Source organism: Lepidochelys kempii, chromosome 4 (assembly GCF_965140265.1).
Source record: "Lepidochelys kempii isolate rLepKem1 chromosome 4, rLepKem1.hap2, whole genome shotgun sequence".
Classification (NCBI taxonomy): domain Eukaryota; kingdom Metazoa; phylum Chordata; order Testudines; family Cheloniidae; genus Lepidochelys; species Lepidochelys kempii.
The window spans coordinates 95,987,080-96,005,604 of record NC_133259.1 but is presented as its reverse complement, the minus strand read 5'-3'; the positions used below and the strand labels follow the sequence as shown (position 1 = coordinate 96,005,604).

At 44.0% G+C, this 18,525-nt stretch overlaps 1 protein-coding gene and 1 long non-coding RNA gene across 6 annotated transcripts in view; one reads left to right on the top strand and one right to left on the bottom strand.

Moving 5' to 3' along the window:
- RBM47 (RNA binding motif protein 47) overlaps positions 1-8,278 on the bottom strand; it is a 115,429-nt gene extending 107,151 nt beyond the window's left edge. For 2 of the 4 annotated variants that reach the window (XM_073342208.1, XM_073342213.1), the window contains exon 1: positions 8,197-8,278. In XM_073342208.1, coding sequence (XP_073198309.1) covers positions 8,197-8,210 — 14 coding nt within the window. In that variant the 5' untranslated portion in view covers positions 8,211-8,278. Of the gene's footprint in view, positions 1-7,158; positions 7,641-8,196 lie in introns of those variants that run through there. The other 2 variants (XM_073342207.1, XM_073342211.1) reach the window with 2 other exon arrangements.
- LOC140910664 (uncharacterized) overlaps positions 1-18,525 on the top strand; it is a 96,112-nt gene that overhangs the window by 44,450 nt on the left and 33,137 nt on the right. The window lies entirely within an intron of this gene.

Here is an 18,525-nt window from a genome sequence, read left to right as displayed (position 1 = left end):
GTCCTTTTCCGCAGAACTGCTGCCTAGCCATTCGGTCCCTAGCCTGTAGATGTGCATTGGGTTCTTCCGTCCTAAGTGCAGTACCCTGCACTTATCCTTATTGAACCTCATCAGATTTCTTTTGGCCCAATCCTCCAATTTGTCTAGGTCCCTCTGTATCCTATCCCTGCCCTCCAGCGTATCTACCACTCCTCCCAGTTTAGTATCATCCGCAAATTTGCTGAGAGTGCAATCCACACCATCCTCCAGATCATTTATGAAGATATTGAACAAAACCGGCCCCAGGACCGACCCCTGGGGCACTCCACTTGACACCGGCTGCCAACTAGACATGGAGCCATTGATCACTACCCGTTGAGCCCGACAATCTAGCCAACTTTCTACCCACCTTACAGTGCATTCATCCAGCCCGTACTTCTTTAACTTGCTGACAAGAATACTGTGGGAGACCGTGTCAAAAGCTTTGCTAAAGTCAAAGAAACTATACAGCTTTTTATCTATCTTAGATGCTTATATGGCTCTCATTACCATAATTTCTGAGCACCTCACAATCTTTAATGTATTTATCATCACAACACGCTTGTGAAGTATGGAAGTTCTATGATCCCCACTTTACAAATGGGGAACTGAGGCACAGAGACAATAAGGGTATGTCTACACTTCAAGTAGACACCCACGTCTGGGCCATGCCACCTGACTCAGGCTCATGGGGCTCGGGCTGCAGGACTGTTTAATTGCAGTGTAGACATTCTGGCTCAGGCTGCAGCCCAAGCTCTGGGACCCAGTCCAAGCTCGAACGTCTACATTGCAATTAAACAGCCCCTTAGCCCAAGCCCCTTAGCCTGAGCAAGTTGCAGATCTTTAAATTCCAGTGTAGACATACCCTAAGTGATTTGTCTAAGATCACAGTGGAAGTCTGTTGTGGAGCAGGGACTTGAGCCCAGGTTTCCCAGGTCTAAAGCTTGTGCTCCAACTACTGGACCATCCATTCCTCTCTTCTCTTTTATTCAGTTGCTGATTTAAAACCTATTGTGTATATATAACATACAGAAAAGTTAGAGTGTGACTTCAGAGGGAATCCTTTCAGCTGGGGTTGGAGTTGGGAAAAACTTCAAAAATACCAAGATTGAAAATACAACAATTGTGTGCTGGCAGTTACCTTCTAGACAATTGCTAATTCTATATAAATTGTTAATAAATTCTAAATAAATGTTAATAAATTGATGTTCTTTGTGTATTGTTAGAGCATAACACAGGACAGGTTTAAAAATGAAGTGCTGGTAGAATTAGCTTCCAGATTTTTGCAAAAGATCATACTTTGATCTGGAAATAGGGAAGCGTAACATCATCATAAGTAGTTTGTCTCATTACACATGCAGCTACAACATGGCAAACGGATAAGACATGGGAGGGAAATATGCACTAAAAGTGGAGAGATGGTTTAGAGTATTTGGAAGGAACAAAAAAATGGTTCCTGTTTTCAGATTCTTTATGTGTGCATATTGCATATGGAGGCCTGAAGCCCAGGCCCACAGGACTGGAGAAAGGCCAAAAATCAGAGCCTTTTATCAGACTTCCCCCTTCCATCCAAATCTTGGCATTTTGGATAAAACAGAACCCAGATCTGAACCATCTCTAATCAAAATAAAAATTAAAATGGCTCTTTAGCCCCTCTCATTTATTAAAGCCCAGCCCATTGTTACTTGTGCTGAGGTAATGCCTGGGACCCCCAGTCATAGACCAGGACCCTAATGTACTAAGAACTGTCCAAACACAGAATAAAAAGATGGTCCCTGTCCAAGGAGCTTACAAACTAAGTATAAGAAAAGAGGCAACAGGTGGATACATACAGAAAGATGGAGGAGCAAACAAAGGGACAAGAAAAGGAGTACTTGTGGAGCTGTAGCTCACAAAAACTCATGCTCAAATAAATTGGTTAGTCTCTAAGGTGCCACAAGTACTCCCTTTCTTTTTGCAAAGACAGACTAACACGGCTGTTACTCTGAAAAGGGACAAGAGCGGCCAGCAATCATACTGTACTCTACACAGTGCAGATTCACTTCTAATAAAGATCTTAAATCCCAGGGTTTTGGCTGAGTTTTGCTTTGAATCTGGAACTCAAAGTGATACTCACAGGACATGAACAACAAAATACGTCTAATCCTCTCTGAATTAAAAATTCAGTGTTTTACACAGTGCTAATAAGTAATCACAAGATTGTTGGTCTACTCTGCAGTCTTTAACTAAACATACTCGTTCATGCATGTATAAAGGTTTACTGCAGGTCTAGATGGAAATGGCTTTTTCAAGAAAATGCTAGTTGGGGGGAAATCTTGTGGTCATTAAAGATGCCTTGGCATTTTTTACAAGAGTGGATGTATTAACCCTGGCATCTGGGCCTAGTCGGAGCTTGGGTAACTGGAGTCTGCCTACAGTTTCATTTGCCCTCTTAAAAAAAAAAAAGAAGTAATTGATGGTGTAAAATGGGTGATATTTTCCACTCCAGAGGTAGCTGTATTCTATTATCCCTATGTAGCTCAGTACATTTCTATGAAGTGCTTTGTGATTGTCCCTGATAATTTGATATTTATACAGTGACTTATCCAAGCTGGCTGTTACTGTTTACACACAGACAAACCTAAACCTGCCTTGGATGAAGCAAGTCATTCTACTTCCTACTTAGTGCTTATACTCCTCCTCATTTACACAGGTTTTGCACCAGTACAGTAGACTGACTTCAGTGGAGTTACTACTAATTTACACCAGTGTAAACAAGAGAGTGATCAGGCCCACATTGTTTGCATAAGGTGGGAAAGAGCTAAACTTGATCCTTAACTTTTTTAGCTCTATGGTCTGTACATGGAGTTCTTCTCATTCATTCTGTAAGATGCATTACAATTGGGATGGTGCTTCAACAAAGTAGGGACTAGATAACTCCAAGGCTTGGTAAATAGGATACAGAGCTTTCTGCCTCTGGGTTGTTAGTTAAATCCAGCCCAGTTTGTTAGTGATAGGGTTGCCAGGTGTCTGGTTTTCAACTGGAACGCCTGAGTGAAAAGGGACCCTGGCGGCTCCGGTAGGCACTGCCAGCTGGGCCATTAAAAGTCCAGTCCGCAGCACAGCCCTGCCTCCACACGGCTCCTGGAAGTGGCCACCGGGACTCTGTGACCCCTAGGTGCAGAGGCGGCCAGGAAGGCTCTGATCGCTGCCCGAGCCCCAAGTGCTGGCTAAGCAGCTCCCAATGGTCAGGAACCGCGACTAGTGGGAGCTGGGGGGGCGGTGCCTGCAGGCACAAGGGCACTGTGCAGACCCTCATTGGCTGCCCTTGCACCTAGGGACCAAAGGGACCTGGCAGCCACGGTAAGGGCTACCGGAACCCCTGCCCCAGCCCGGAGTCCTCTCCTGCACCCCAAACCCCTCATCCCCAGCTCCACCCCAGAGTCCACACCCCCAGCCAGAGCCCTCACTGCCCCACACCCCAATCCCCTGCCCCAGCCCAGAGCCCTCTCCTGTACCCTGAACCCCTCATTTCTGTCCCAACCCAGAGCCCACACCCCCAGCCCAGAACCCCCCGCACTCCCACCCCCTTCCCCTCTCAGAGCCCTCTCCTGTACCTCAAACTCCTCATCCCCAGCCTCACCCCAGAGCCCGCACCTCCAGCAAGAGCCCTCAGCCTCTCCCGTGCCCTAACCCCATGCCCCAGCCCAGTGAAAGTGAGTGAGGGTGGGGGAGAGCGAGTGACAGAGCGAGGGGGGATGGAGCGAACAGGGGGCAGAGTCTCAGAGAAGGGGTAGGGTGGGGTGGGACCTTGGGGAAGGGGCTGGGCAGGGGGCAGGGCTGGGGCGTTCAGTTTTGTGTGATTAGAAAGTTGGCAACCTTAGTTAGTGATTGAAAATTATTACTATCTGAATGGCTCTTTAATATTCTATTTGCAATAGGTCTGATGCATTTGTGGTTTGTTTCGCTCCTTCATTCTCCAAAATATCCCACCTTTGCCTGTACCCCCACTCAAATCTTCTGCAACTTAACTAGGTAAAAAAAAAAAAAAAAAATTACAGTCTTAATGTTATCTTGTGAAAAGTATATCCTAAAAAAATGTCCTCTCTGCTGAGAGAGTTCCTCTCTGATTTTCAGCAGATAAAATGTAAAAAGAAAACAAACAAAAAAGCCCCCAAACATGAGGCTGGCTGTTGACTTTGCAGTTAATAAGAAGTTGTTGTGCTCTATTGAGTTTACTGTGTCACCAAAACCCTTGCAAGTCTTAACTATACAAAGCCTATATTGTCTTGACAAGGATACTGAGAAGATGTGCCTGATCTTGGCAGGAGCTAGGTGTACCCAGAACCATGTTATTAAAAAAAAAATAACAAAAAAGAAATATTCTTTTCGGCCTCTTACTGGGAAAGATAACAAGCAGTGTCCTTACTACAAGTGTGTAGAATGCACTGGTCAGTTTTAGAAACATGAAAATTGAAAAATGATAGATGGGAACACAGTTCCAAGTGTACCAAGTATAATTTAGGTCGCAGGGTGTTCAGATTAGGGCTTTTGCTTTATACTCATCTCCAATATTGAGATGTAAATGTCCTTAAAGAGAGAAAGACAATCTTCATGCATAACTATCGGTATACAAAATTAACTACTAAAGGCCTGGCAGATGTATTTCCTCACTAAGGGCCAAATCCTTCTCCTCGGTCTCATAGAAATCAATAGAAATACTCCCACTGTGTTCAGTAGGAACAGGATTTGGCCCTTACGTCTTTACTATTGTTTGTCAGTAGTAACGCAGATACTTTTAGTATACTTCTTAGTAATTTGGATCATTCTTAATTTGATAACTCAGTCATGCATACTCAGAGAAAACAGTTTGAATTTTAGAAAAGTGGGAGATGAAATTATACATTCAGAGGAGTGTAATATAACAATTGCCAGAGTCCAGGAAAATACATACATAACTCATTATTCTAAACCAATATGAGCACGCGTATGTTTGTTCAGAATAGCCTTTATAGTGTTCAACTCTAAATAGTGTGCCATCTAAATTTTGTTATTAGATATTTACATGGACAACCAGCTCAAACTAGATCCGAGCACCTGCTTTTAGTTAACAGAGAGAGAAAGTACAGCAGACATTTAAAAAATCCTAATGAACGCAGTCATATGAATTTCCCTGATATCAGACACTTATACAGCTTTCACAGACAGGCTTCTATCATATGACAGTGATGGCTACATCAGTATAATACAACTTCTGTACAATGTGTAGAATAGCAAATTATAACACCAAACATTAGAGATATGGATGGCTATTGGCCACAGACTTAAGCCCTGATCCTCCAGTAATCTCCATGCGGGTGGACTCCTGCACCTATGAAAAAAGTCTTACAGTAATCAACAGGGCTCCATGTGTGGACATCCTGGCAGGCTCAGGCCCTTAGATAAAATTTCTCTTGAAACAATACTCCTGTAAACATTTGCCATCTTAGCTGCTTAAAATAAGTACCCTTATTCAAAAGTATTTAGCTTTTTTTTTCTTTTTCTTTTTTTTTTAATACTTTGCTGATGTACAACACATTCCTTTAATTTTTTTAATCAAACATTGATTTTTCAGACTAGACTGGAACATTAAAGTACAGATATTATTAGGAGTCATATTTACATCCCAAAGCTAGCCTACCTTGTTGTGTGTGTCTGAAATCCCAGATATATGAGGGAGAGAGGGCCCAATTCTCATCTCAGACAGATTGTAAATCAGGAATAGCTACACTGAAGTCAATGAAGTTACTTCATTGGGGTAAAACATGAATGAAAGAAGAACTTGGCCCAGTGACGGAATATAAGAGCGGGAGAGAAACTGAGAATACAAGCAAAATGTTTTCCCCTAGTTTATTTTTCAGACTCTAATGTTATTTTGACTGTATAGTTTGATTTTTAGCCTTGTTAGTAATTTAAACAGGAATCTCTGTTAGATAAACTCCAAATAGCAGTATATTTCTGGTGTTATCTTATTTTCCTTTCTCAAGAGTGCATATTGTCTTCAGTTTTCCAATTTTATACCAGGCTCTGCTTATTACCACAAGTGATCTTTCACCTTTATGATCTGGCACCTGCTGTACTTGGAGATGTTTAGTATATAATGTTGCATATTTCTCAGGCAATAGTTGTTGCAACAGCCTGATTATGTTTTTTTTTTTCTTTTCTCCCCCTTACCATCATGTGAACTCAGCATTAGACTTGTTAAGAAATATTGCAAGATTGTCCAAAATTATTATTACATAAATCTGGAAGGCTCATAAAGACACCACTATTACATTCAAACTAGCCCCTGGGGCCAAGTTCTGCACTGTGACCTCATCTGGGTGGCATAGGTAGAACTTAAGGCAGATTTCAAACTCTAATATTTTGTTTTGCTATATCCAACTTTTAAAATTCTGTGACTTTAGCTCCAATCTTTATTTTAAAGCCCCAATGGGAAATGAACTGTATAATTTTAATTTATAAAACAAAGTGTTTCTTTTTACATGCATAGAGAGAGAGAGACACGCCCCAACAATCCTCATCTAACCACACAAAAATCTAACTAAAGGCATATAAAGGTGAGATCTACCATAATATATTTTATTTTTAAATATCCATTAGAAAAGTCTTGTTCTCTTCATTTTAATGTCTCTAATCAGAGATCCCAACTAGTCATCCATCAGAATTATATCACCACTATATGTTCTGCACAGACTATGATTTTAACTAAAAAAAAACACAAACATATTTACTTCAACACTATTTAACACATCAGATAAGAAGATACTGGTGTGTTATAATTTGTTTGATATGAAGATGTACATAATCTTTTAAACTTAACTTCTGAAATAGTGTATGTACCAGAAATCACTTTTCAGTCTTCTCTTAGTTGATATTTCTCGTTTCCTCTCTAATCTTACAAGTTTTTAAAGAAAGAATCTAGTCCATTGTTCAATCACTTGAAAGGATTTATCAAAACTTAGTTCAGCTTGTGGTTTTGTTTCTGTTTTTTACAGAAATTATTTAAAACACTTTTTCAAAAATAACTTACGTCCCACCATGTTCTTAAAACAATCACAAGAGCATAAACCCTGCAGTAAGGACACAGGGACAGCACAGTGATCACATAAATTTACCTACCTGTATTGTGTTTCTGAAGACAGTCTCTACACTTAAGCACCATTCACAGAGAAGAAAGAGTTTCTGGGCAGCAATGCATCTTCTTACTTTTTCTAATGTTCTGCTAAATGAGGAGTGTTGAGCAACTCCCTCCAATGCTGTTTAACCCCCTCCTTTCACTCCCTGCCTGTTTAGACCTTCTGAACACTGAAATGCATACAGAGAAACTTGTAATTAGTAATACCAGCTAAGCTAAAACCCTTGATTCTCACTAACCTAAGCTGCACATTCCAAAGTACTAAACAGGAGTGCTAATCAGAAAGCACTTTTTTAGACTAAATTCCTGACTAGACATAAAGCATGAAAGTTAAGCTAAGATATTGCCCTACCAGAGCCCAGTTTCTGCCTACTGGCTTGGTAAAGCCTGCGATATCTCAGGACTCAGGAGCACACACTGTGACTGTGAGAGGAAAATGTTAAGTGTCTCATCTCTCTGTTCTTTTTTTCTTCCCCCTCTCTTGTTCTCGCTGCTCACAGTAGCAAGGTTGTCTCTTGTATACTCCCTGCCCTTAAACTCACCAAACCAGATTTTTACTCCCAACACCAGCAACTTCCCGTAAATCTGAACTGAAATTTTATCCTGTTCACTGAGCGTTTGCTGGCTCAAGGCCAGCGCAGCATTCCTGTTGTTTTAGGAGTGCAGATACCTTTGCTTTTTAAAAAAAATAAAATCGGGGGTAGGAGGGGGGAAAGATAACCTGAAGAGATGTAAAGGCTGGCATGAGAGAGACACTTGGAAACAGTTTAAGTATTGTTTGACACCCCATGTTTGTATTTTTTTTTTTAAAGGTGGAGTTCCAATGTGAATATCAGAGAGGGAGACTATATCCTCCACACTAAAATGGAACCACCTATTTGCTGAGCCACCTGCTTTATCTCTGCACAAAGTGTTTAAGGAACAAGATGTTAAATCATGGGTTTCTTTCCCCCGCTATTAAACAATGTAGGCTTTCAATATATAGGTGTAGATTTAAAGGAAAACAAATCAATAGTACTCACCTGAGGCATAGCATGGCTTGAATTAGCACAGAAAGGTATTGCACTAGGAGAAACCCACAAACTTTTCTGATCCAATTTCATCAATACAGGGGTTGTGCTTGTCAAAGAAGTGACGCATTTCAACCCCTTCTGACCTGAAGTTACATCTAGTTTCTAGAAAAGGAACAAAAGAGAAACTAGTTTTAGAAACAACAGCCAAGCCCTCCTTTAACCTCCCTGTGATCTCTCTGACAATTGTTTTTTAACCTCAAAAGAAACAGCATGCCAGAGAGTAAACTTTCCCTTCCCACCCCCTTTACCTTACCTGCCTATGCAAGGGTTAAGTAGCCTGATGTATTTAAACAAAGCACAAAACCTGTTTATAGTAAATGCAATCAGCCAACAGAAATCTAATTCAGTACTTGTGACTAAACAAACTGGAACAGGAAGCACACATGAGAATTTATAAAAAGTACTAATTCCTGCTTGCATTGTCATGCAACTGAAAAATGTTTCTACTTCTCTTTAGAGTCTTTTGTTCAATGGCAATTCACTTTTTTGTGTGAAAAGTTTAATACTCTGATGTTTAATCATTTGCATGCAAACACTTAGAACAATATTTGCTTTTTGTACAGAATACTATGGAACCTTTTCATTATTTTTCTTGCTTTGGGGAAGGCATGTTTCTGTAGCTAGGTTTTATTTTCAAATTATTGTTTGTAACTTATGAGAGTTGTACATGGTACCTTTAATACTTGCACACAATAAGAACTCAAACAGGAGAATAATGAAGAGTCATAAAAATTAAAATGTTTAAGGTACATAGTATTGAGGGTTAAAGCTACTGTTGACAATATTCTGCAACCATATTTGTAAATGATTATAAAATGCTGCCAGCTTTATCACCTGGGAAGATACTAAACCTACAATGTTTTGCAGCATCCTGTCCCTTGAGACTAAGTTTCTCCGTTAAATTTTTATGTAAGCAAAAGTTACATTGACTCTTACTGAGTTTTGCTTGAATAAGAACTTCAGGATTGGGCCCATATTATTATAATAAAACCATACAGCCACATACTGAGACTATGCCTACACTAGCACTTAAGTTGGCAAAACTTTTGTCACTCTGGGGTGTGGAGAAAAACACCCCATAGCGACATAAGTTTTGCGGGCATAAGCGCTCGTGTGCACAGCACTGTCGGTAGGAGAATCTCTCCTGCAGACACAGCTACCACCGCTCGTTGAGCTGTTTTTATTCTGTCAACGGGAGAGTTCTCTCCCGTCGGCATAATGCAGCTACATGAGCACTTTTCCAGCAGCACGGCTATATTGGTACAGCTGTGCCCCTGTAAGCTTGTAGGTGTAGACATGGCCTAAAATTTGAAGTCTTGGTATGAGTGCCTAATGAATGAATCTCATGCACTTGCTCAGTGCATAGTTTCAATGTTCCTAATTTTTATAAAAAGAAAAGGAGTACAAGTGGCACCTTAGAGACTAACCAATTTATTTGAGCATAAGCTTTCGTGAGCTACAGCTCACTTCTCTTTTTGCAAATACAGACTTACACGGCTGCTACTCTGAAACCAAATTTTTATGTAATCAAAACCATCCCCCGCCCCAACCAATCAAATACACTATTCCTCAAAGAAGTCTATAGTTATGCCAAATGTTAGGCTGAAACTTCAGCTGTTTCTTACTGTAGCTCTGCTCAAATAGACTAATGTTAGAATTTTTGTTAAGTGAGAAGTGTATTTTTTCCACTGCACCATAACTCAAAAATGGATAAAGGGATTAGCTCAAATTTTCCTAAAATGCATCTTGAGGAAGAAGGCAAATATAGGAAATTTTGACCTCAAAGGTGGTGAATGTTTTTGAAAGTCACAAGTATTATTGAGCAAATAATGGGAGAAAATAATTGTCCACAAGCATTTATTTTAATTAAAATGTGAATGTTACTGAACTGTATTTATAACCATTTCACATGAACATTTTGGCAGCTGAGCGCTGCTAGAATAAATATTCTTGCAAAGCAAATTTTGAGACTTGTGCAAAGCAAATTTTGAGGGTTTTGCAAGTGTATATTCACAAATTTGACACTAGGTGGGTGAAGGCCACACCCTGAAGTCCTCGCTCTCTATTCAGCATACTGTAGAAGACTCAGATGATAATAAGGACTTCAGAAAAACCTCTTACTGACCTTATTAACTTAAGGCTCGACCCTAAGTAATTAAAATTGGATGAAAGTATTCCTGGAGATTTATGATCAAATATATATATATGTTATTGGATTTCTAAAGATATAACACAAAACAATTTATCCAAGACACAAATGCCCAACCTGGAATCAGAGTCTGTTTTTCTCTCCCTATATGTTTAGTAAATTCAACTGTGAGTAAATTCAACTCTTTAAGTGTAAAGCAAAAAGTGATTCAGCATAGGAATGTAAATGAGATGTGCTGTAATTTGCTGCAATATCCATCACTCTGTCAGGTTAAATAAGCCAAGTGCATTCAGAACTCTGTAGTAGTGAGCACAGGTTTCCTGTTCCCTTGCCAAGCCATGGTAGGGTTTCTATCTAAAAGAAAAGAATTTAATGAGTTCACAGCAAAGTGAATTAAATTAAGTGTAGCATGATTAGACTATGAACACTAATCTTAAAAGCAAAAGCCCTTGAATGAGGAAGGTGCCCTTCAAAGCTGATTCTGCCAATTGTAACTGAAAATTCTGGCCAGATACTTACATGCTTTATCTCACCAGTTATGGGACTTCCTGCTGAAATATCATAAAATCAGAAATATAAGGCTGGAAGGCTGGAAGGGAACTTGAAGCCATCAAGTCCAGCCCCCTGTGATGAGGCAGGACCAAGGAAACCTAGAGACCATCCCTGACACTTGTTTGTCCAACCTGTTCGTAAAAGCATCCAGTGATGGGGATTCCATAGCCTCCCTTGGAAGCCTATTCCTGTGCTTAATGAGCCTTAAAGTTAGATAGTTTTTCCTAATAGCTAACCTAAATCTCCCTTGCTGCAGATTAAGCCCATTATTTCTTGTCCCATCTTCAGTGGACCTGGAGAACAATTGATCACAGTCCTCTTTATAACAGCCCTGAACATATTTGAAGACTGTGCTTATGTCCCCCCTGAGTTTTTTCTCAAGACTAAACATGCCCAGTTTTTTTAACCTTTCCTTGTAGTTTAGGTTTTCTAAACCTCTTATCATGTTTGTTGCTCTCCTCTGAACTCTCTCCAGTTTGTCCACCTCTTTCCTAAAGTGTGCAACCACAATTGCACGCATGACTCCAGCTGGGGCCTCACTAGTGCCGCGTTCAGTGGGACAGTTACCACCCTTGTCCAACAAACACCACTCCTGTTAATACACCCCAGAATTATATTAGCCTCTTTCGTTACTACATCACACTGACTCATATTCAATTTGTGATTAATTCTAACCCCCAGATCTTTTTAGCTGTACTACCACCTAACTAGTTATTCTCCATTTTGTGGTTGTGCATTTGATTTTTCCTTCCTAAGTGAAATACTTTGCACTTGTCTTCATTGAATTTCATCTTGTTAATGTCAAACCAATTTTCCAGTTTATCAAGGTCACTTTAAATTCTAATTCTGTCTTCCAAAGTGCTTGCATCCCCTCCCAGCTTGGTGTCATCTGCAAATTTTATAAGTATACTCTCAACTCTGTTATCCAAGTAATTCATGACAACATTGAATAGTACTGGACCCAGGACTGACTGCTGCAGGACCCCACTAGATGCACCCTCCCAGTTTGACAGTGAACCATTGATAACTACTTTTTGAATATGGTCTTTCAAGCAGTTATGTACCCACCATATAGTAATTGCATTGAGACGACATTTCCCTAGGTTGCTTATGAGAATGTCATTGGGGACCGTGTCAAAAGCTTTACTTACACATCTACTGCTTCCCCTTATCCACTAGGCTAGCAATCCTGTCAAAAAAGGAAATTAGGTTGGATTGGCCTGATTTGTTCTTAACAAATCCATGCTGGCTATTCTTTATAATCCTATTATCGTCTAGGTACTTACAGATTGATTATTTAATCATTTGTTATAGTATCTTTCCACATATCAAATTTAGGGTGATTGGTCTATAATTACCTGGGTCCTCTCTGTTCCCCCCTTAAAGATAGGTACTAGGCTTGCCCTTTTCAAGTGCTCACCTGTTCTCCAACCGTTCTCAAAGATAATTGTTATTGGTTCCAAGATTGGTGCAGCTAGTTCCTGAAGTACCCTAGGATGAATTTCATCAGGCCCTGCCAACTTGAATACATTCAGTTTATCAGAATATTCTTTAACCTGCTCTTTCCTTATTTTGGCTTGCATTCCTTTCCCTTTGCTGTTAATATAAGTAATATAAGTTGTGTTTTAGTATCTGGTCACACATTAACCTTTTTAGTGAAGAGGGATGCAATGTAGGCATTAAATACCTCAGCTTACTTGATATCATCAGTTATTAGCTCTCCTTCCCTGCTAAGTAGAGGACCTTCTTTCCTTCATCTTTCTCTTGCTCCTAATGTATTTAAAGAAACTCTTCTTATTCCCTTTTCTGTCCCTTGTTAGGTTTAACTGATTTTGTGCCTTAGCCTTTCTGATTTTATCCCTACATGCTTGTGCTATTCTTTTGTCCTCCTCCTTAGTAATTCTTCCATTTTTGCACTTTTTGTAGGATTATTTTTTTTTATTTTTCAGGCCTTTCTTCTTCTTAGCGTATGTGACCAGGCTTCATCACCTAATTTGGTCCACTGGTTGGTTCATTAGCTTCCTCAGCCTGGGCTGGCTACTGATGGGGAATGCGACATGAATGCTGATCCAATCATTAAAGAGCTCCTGGTGAAGCCATATTGGCCTCTTACTATTCTTCCTGTCTTTCTTTGGCATCAGGATAGTTTGCATTTGTGCCTTTAATATAGTCTCCTTGAAAAATTGCCAGCTCTCCTGAACTCCTTTTTCCTTAGAGGTTCTTCCCATGGGACCTTACCTACCAGTTCTCTGAGTTTGTAAAGTCTGCTTTTTTGAAGTCAATTGTCCTTATTCTGCTGTTCCCACTCCTTCCTTTCCTTAGAATCAGGAAATCATTCATTTCATGATCAATTTCATCCTAATTGCTGTCCACCTTCAGATTCACTATTAATTTCTCCATGTTGGACCTAAGGGATTCAGATAGCTTAGTGATGCATGTGGTGTAAAAATGTAGAAAGAGACAAGTGATGTACGTTGCTGGCAAAACCAGGGAAATTAACATATTCAGCAATGCCTAACTTGTCACAAACTTCCAATAATGAGTCATAAGGAACTGGACATTTTCTGACTGGAAGCCTATAGACAAAATCATAATGTGTTTCTAGGGGTTGTACCATATGGGGAACAAATATCTTTACCTATAATATCAGGGCAAAGCATCAGTTATTGTAAATTAGTAATTAGCCATCTTCTCCCCATCCTCCACTTTAGTCAGACATGGAAACTGATCAAACTTGGGCCTGGTCTACACTAGGAAATCAGGTCAGTATAACTATGTTGCTCAGGGGTGTGAAAAATCCACCTCCCTCAGTGACTCAGTTAAACTGACCTAACTCCCAGTGTAGACAGTGCTAGGTCGATGGGAGAATTCTCCTGTAGACCTAGCTACTGCCTCTTGGGGAGGTGGATTGCCTATGCCAATGGACGAACCCCTCCCATTGGAGTTGATAGCATTTTCACTGAAGCGCTTCAGTGGTGGTGCTGCAGCATTTTAAGTGTAGACCAGCCCTTAGCTTAGGACATAGTGCCTTCTGCCAGGAGAATTGACTTAGAAATATACCAGATCAATGAAATATTATAGCCAGGACCATGATATCATAATAATTATAATAAAAACCTCCTTCCAAATAACAAAATGCAGCAACATAACCTAGTGAATGGTGTCACAGCACAAAAATATTTTACAGGCAGGGGAAAAATCATGTTTCTTTCACCATGTTCATACGAGAACACATCTCATTGCGTAAGCTAGGAGAAGTCTCATGTAATAGCCATAGTTGTAGGGGGCAAGATGAGGTGATCATAAAATCTGACACTTCTCTCCCCCTTCTCCTGCGTCACTGACACTGAGGAGTCATTTACCAGTTTTCTGTGTTCACATCATTACAACTTGCATCCAGGCCCTTCTTATCTCCCATCTTGAGTATTTGCAACATCCTCCTCTATGGCCTTCCTCATACTCCCCTCACCTCCCTCAGGCCCATTCAAAATGCTGCTGGCCTGTTCTGACGATGTCACTTCCCTCTGTGAGACCCTTCACAGGCCCTCCTTTCTCCACTGGATTAAGTCCAGGCTTCCCAAGGCCTTTCAGCTTTTAGCCTCTGCGTACTTATCCACTCTTGCATCTTATTACATTGCCCCTGCCTCCTTGGTTCCATCTACAATGCCAACCCCAATCATTCCTTTGTCCACTTCTTTCACAAGTGCCTTCGTGCTTTCTTCCATGCTGTTCTTTATATATACAACACCCTCCCTAAACTGGTATGTAAGTAAAGCTGCTACTGTGTCCTCCTTAAATCACTCCTTAAGATCAATTTCTATCATGGTACACATGGGAAACTGCCAACATAGTCTTAGCCCCTAATAGCCATCTACCTGATATCTATTTTGTTTTTTCAATCTGATCGCTTACTTAAAATATTAAATGACTTCATCCCATCTAGCTATAACTAATCTATACAGCCACCTGTATCCTATTGTCAGTAACCTAATCCTCCTTCCCTCAGTCCTTCCAATTATTTGTTCTCTCAGATGGTTCCTTAGCTGTAATGCTTTACAGTAGCTGACAGACTAAGCAATATTGAATGGTATAGCTTATTAATGCTTAAAGATCCTATTCCCCTCCCTTCTTCTTGCGGTGACTCTCTCTTCAGTCTTTATGGCCTGATTCGCTACTGCTTTGCATCTTGTGTGGTCAGTTACTCCTGTGCAAAGTGGGCATAAAATACTACTCTTCTTATTTGGTAGGGTTTACATCCACTTTGTACAGGAATAACTGCCTACAGAAGATGCAAGCACTTAGATTTCATAGACAGTATGTGCTTTGGGGTAAGGACTGTGCGCTGACAGTGGCTGACTTAGCCTTGCTAGAGATTCTCCAGTATAGGGGCTTTCTCTGGGTTGTGTAAATGTGACGCAGCCAGTTGGAGCACTCTGTGCTTCTGCAACCTCAGCTAACACACAGTGCCTTTGGAGCTTGTAGCGAGGCGGTGGGGTGCCCCACCACCCCACCAAGGGAAGAACCGCCCCAGACACCAAAGTGGGCGGAGCCAATGGAGCCTGCGCCTGCCCCCCAGAGGTCAAGGCGCAGGACAGGAAGTAGAAAAGCCCAGCTCTCGAGCTCAGTTGGGCAACAGCAGCCAGAGAGGCCAGATGCCCGTGGCCTGGCTCCGGCTTGGGAGATCTCAGCAAGCCACAGCCGACCCGAGGACTGGCCGGACGAGCCGATGCCTGACGCTGACCGACGCCCAGAGGAGCGGCCAAGCCTACCCCTCGCCAGCTACCCAGAGGAGCAGCCAAGCCTACCCCTCGCCAGCTACCCAGAGGAGCAGCCAAGCCTACCCCTCGCCAGCTACCCAGAGGAGCAGCCAAGCCTACCCTTCTCCAGCTACCCAGAGGAGCGGCCAAGCCTACCCCTCGCCAGCTACCCAGAGGAGCAGCCAAGCCTACCCTTCTCCAGCTACCCAGAGGAGCTGCCAAGTCTACCCCTCACCGGCGACCCAGAGGAGCCCATGCTGCTGGAACCCTCCGAGGACACCACCCTGACCCAGGTACCCTACGAGGGAGAGTCCGGAAGTAGCCTGGGGGCAGCTGACCCCAGTCTGGCTGCAGCACTGCCAGAGCCCATGTCAGTGTGTTGCGGCCAGGATCCCCACTGACACAGCAACGGGTCTTCAACCGCTGCTAGAGCCCTGGGCTGGGACGCGGTGGAGTGGGTGGGCCTGCATCCCCCCTGCCACCCACCTTGCGGGTGGCAGTCTTCCCCCTCCCCCTGGTTGCTAAAGCCAGGGCCTGGGCTTCTATTGAACTATTTGCTCAGCCCCTGAGCCTGAGGGCCTGAGCCCCTGACTGTTTGTTTGCTGCCCCGCCCTGACCCAGGGCCTGGGCTTATACCGAACTGCTTGCGGGACCCAACCTGAAGGTCTGGGCCATAGCCTGGGTATTCCCCAACCCAAGCGAGGGTGTAGTGAGGCGGTGTGGTGCCCCACCACCTCGCCAAGGGACGAGCCCCGGCTGAGTTCCCTTACACATGGTGGAGAATGTGGGCATGAGCCCTTGACCCCTGTGAGAAGGGGCCTGGGGGGGACGGTCCCCCGAAGAAGTCATGGATATGTCCAGACTTTTTAAGCTCCTGACGGAGAGCCAGGAGCAACAGCAGGCGGCCCAGCTCCAGCAGCAGCAGCAGCAGCAGGCCGCCCACCAGCAGGTCATCCAGCAACTGAGGACCCAGCAGCAGCAGCTGGTTTGGGACCTGGGGGTGCAGAACCGGGCGTTCCAGCGACAATGCATACAGCAGCTGATAGCGGCACTGCCATGGCCCCCGGAGCCCTAGCCGGGAGACGCAGCCGGGGCACCCCGGCCCACTGCGCCAGTGCAACTAACCAAAATGGGACTGGAGGATGACCCCAAAGCCTTTTTGGTGACTTTTGAAAGGGTGGTGAGGTCGCAGGGTGGGCACCCAACCAGTAGGCCACCCTCCTGGCCACCTGACTGGGACTGCCCAAGCTGTATACCGGGGGCTAGCCACGGAGGACACGCGGGATTACACCTAGGTAAAGGCGGCGATTCTAGATGCCTTAGATGTCAGCCTGGAAACCTTCCAGCAGCGGTTCCGGAGTCTGACCTACAACGCGGGCACTCGACCCCGGTTGGTGGCCCAGGAGCTGAGGGAGGCATGCAAGCAGTGGCTACAGCCCGAGAGGCGAACCCCAGATGAGCTCACTGAGCAAGTCATCCTGGAACAGTTCAAACACATCCTCCCACAGTGAGGAAGGCCCTGGGTCCTCCGCCATTGGCCTGCGACGCTAGCCACCACCATCGCCCTAATGGAAGATTTCCTTGCGGCTGAAGCCCCGGTGGGACCGGCTATTTGAACCCACCCATGGGGGCCTGACCGCCCCAACCTAGAGAGAAAGGGGAGCACCTGGATCGAGCTACGAAACCCTTTGCAGGGCCAGGAGCCCCGATATCGACGTCCAGAGGGGCCGGTTTGACAAGCCCCTCGGGCCCCTGAGACAGTGGTCAGAAGGACCAATCAAAGCCCCCCAAGGCACCCCGGGGGAGCATCCGCCCAGCCCGGACTACCAGAGCTTGGGCCCTGTTTCTCCTGTGGGAAATATGGACACTCGCAATGGGACTGCACCGAGATGGACTGTAGTTTCGGGCACATTTGTGTGGGGGAAAACTGTGCCGGAGGGCCGCAGGCCACCAAGATTACAGTGCCAGTAGTTGTCGAGGATTGCCCGACCCTGGCCCTGATTGACTCAGGCTGCGGCCAGACCCTCATCTGCCAAAGCTTAGGCCTCTCAGCGGACCCCCGCTTGGGGACCATCCGGTTGCAGTGTATCCATGGCGATGTATAGCCCTACGCCAGTGCTCAAGTCCAGCTAACAGTGGATGGGGGCATTCGGCTGATGGTGGTTGGCCTGGCCCCGCGACTAGCCTACCCTGTGATCCTAGGATGTGATTGGCCAGAGTTCCCAGGGGTCCTTCATTTGAATGCCGTGGAAGGCCTGGAAATCTCTCCAGCACTGGAAGGAGGCTGCCTTGAGACCCACGCAAAGCAGGGGGTGGAAAGGGACTCCAATGGACAGAGAGAAGAGCCCGAGGACCCCCCACCGACGTCTGCCGATGAATCTCGGGTTAGCATCGACTTCTGCCAGGACCAAAGGGAAGACCCTACCCTTAGTCGAGTGTATGAGCAGCTAGCGGCCGTTGATGAGACCCTGATTGATCCGTGCCAAGCAAAGGTGTGGCCCCATTTCGGGTTACGCCATGACTGTCTCTATCGGGTGGAACGAGAGCCCCGTACCGGAGAGGTCCAGACCCAACTGCTAGTGCTGCAATGTGACCGACGAGCGGTAATGAAACTCACCCACGACATCCCAGCTGCAGGGCACTTGGATAGGAAAAGACCCTCGCCCAAATTTTGACATGGTTCTTTTGGCCCAGGGTGCACCAGGAGGTGAGGAACTATTGTAATTCCTGTCCAGAATGTCAGCTGGCTGCTTCCTCATGGACGCCTAACGCCCCACTGATTCCCATGCCCATTGTAGAAACACCATTTGAGCGAGTGGC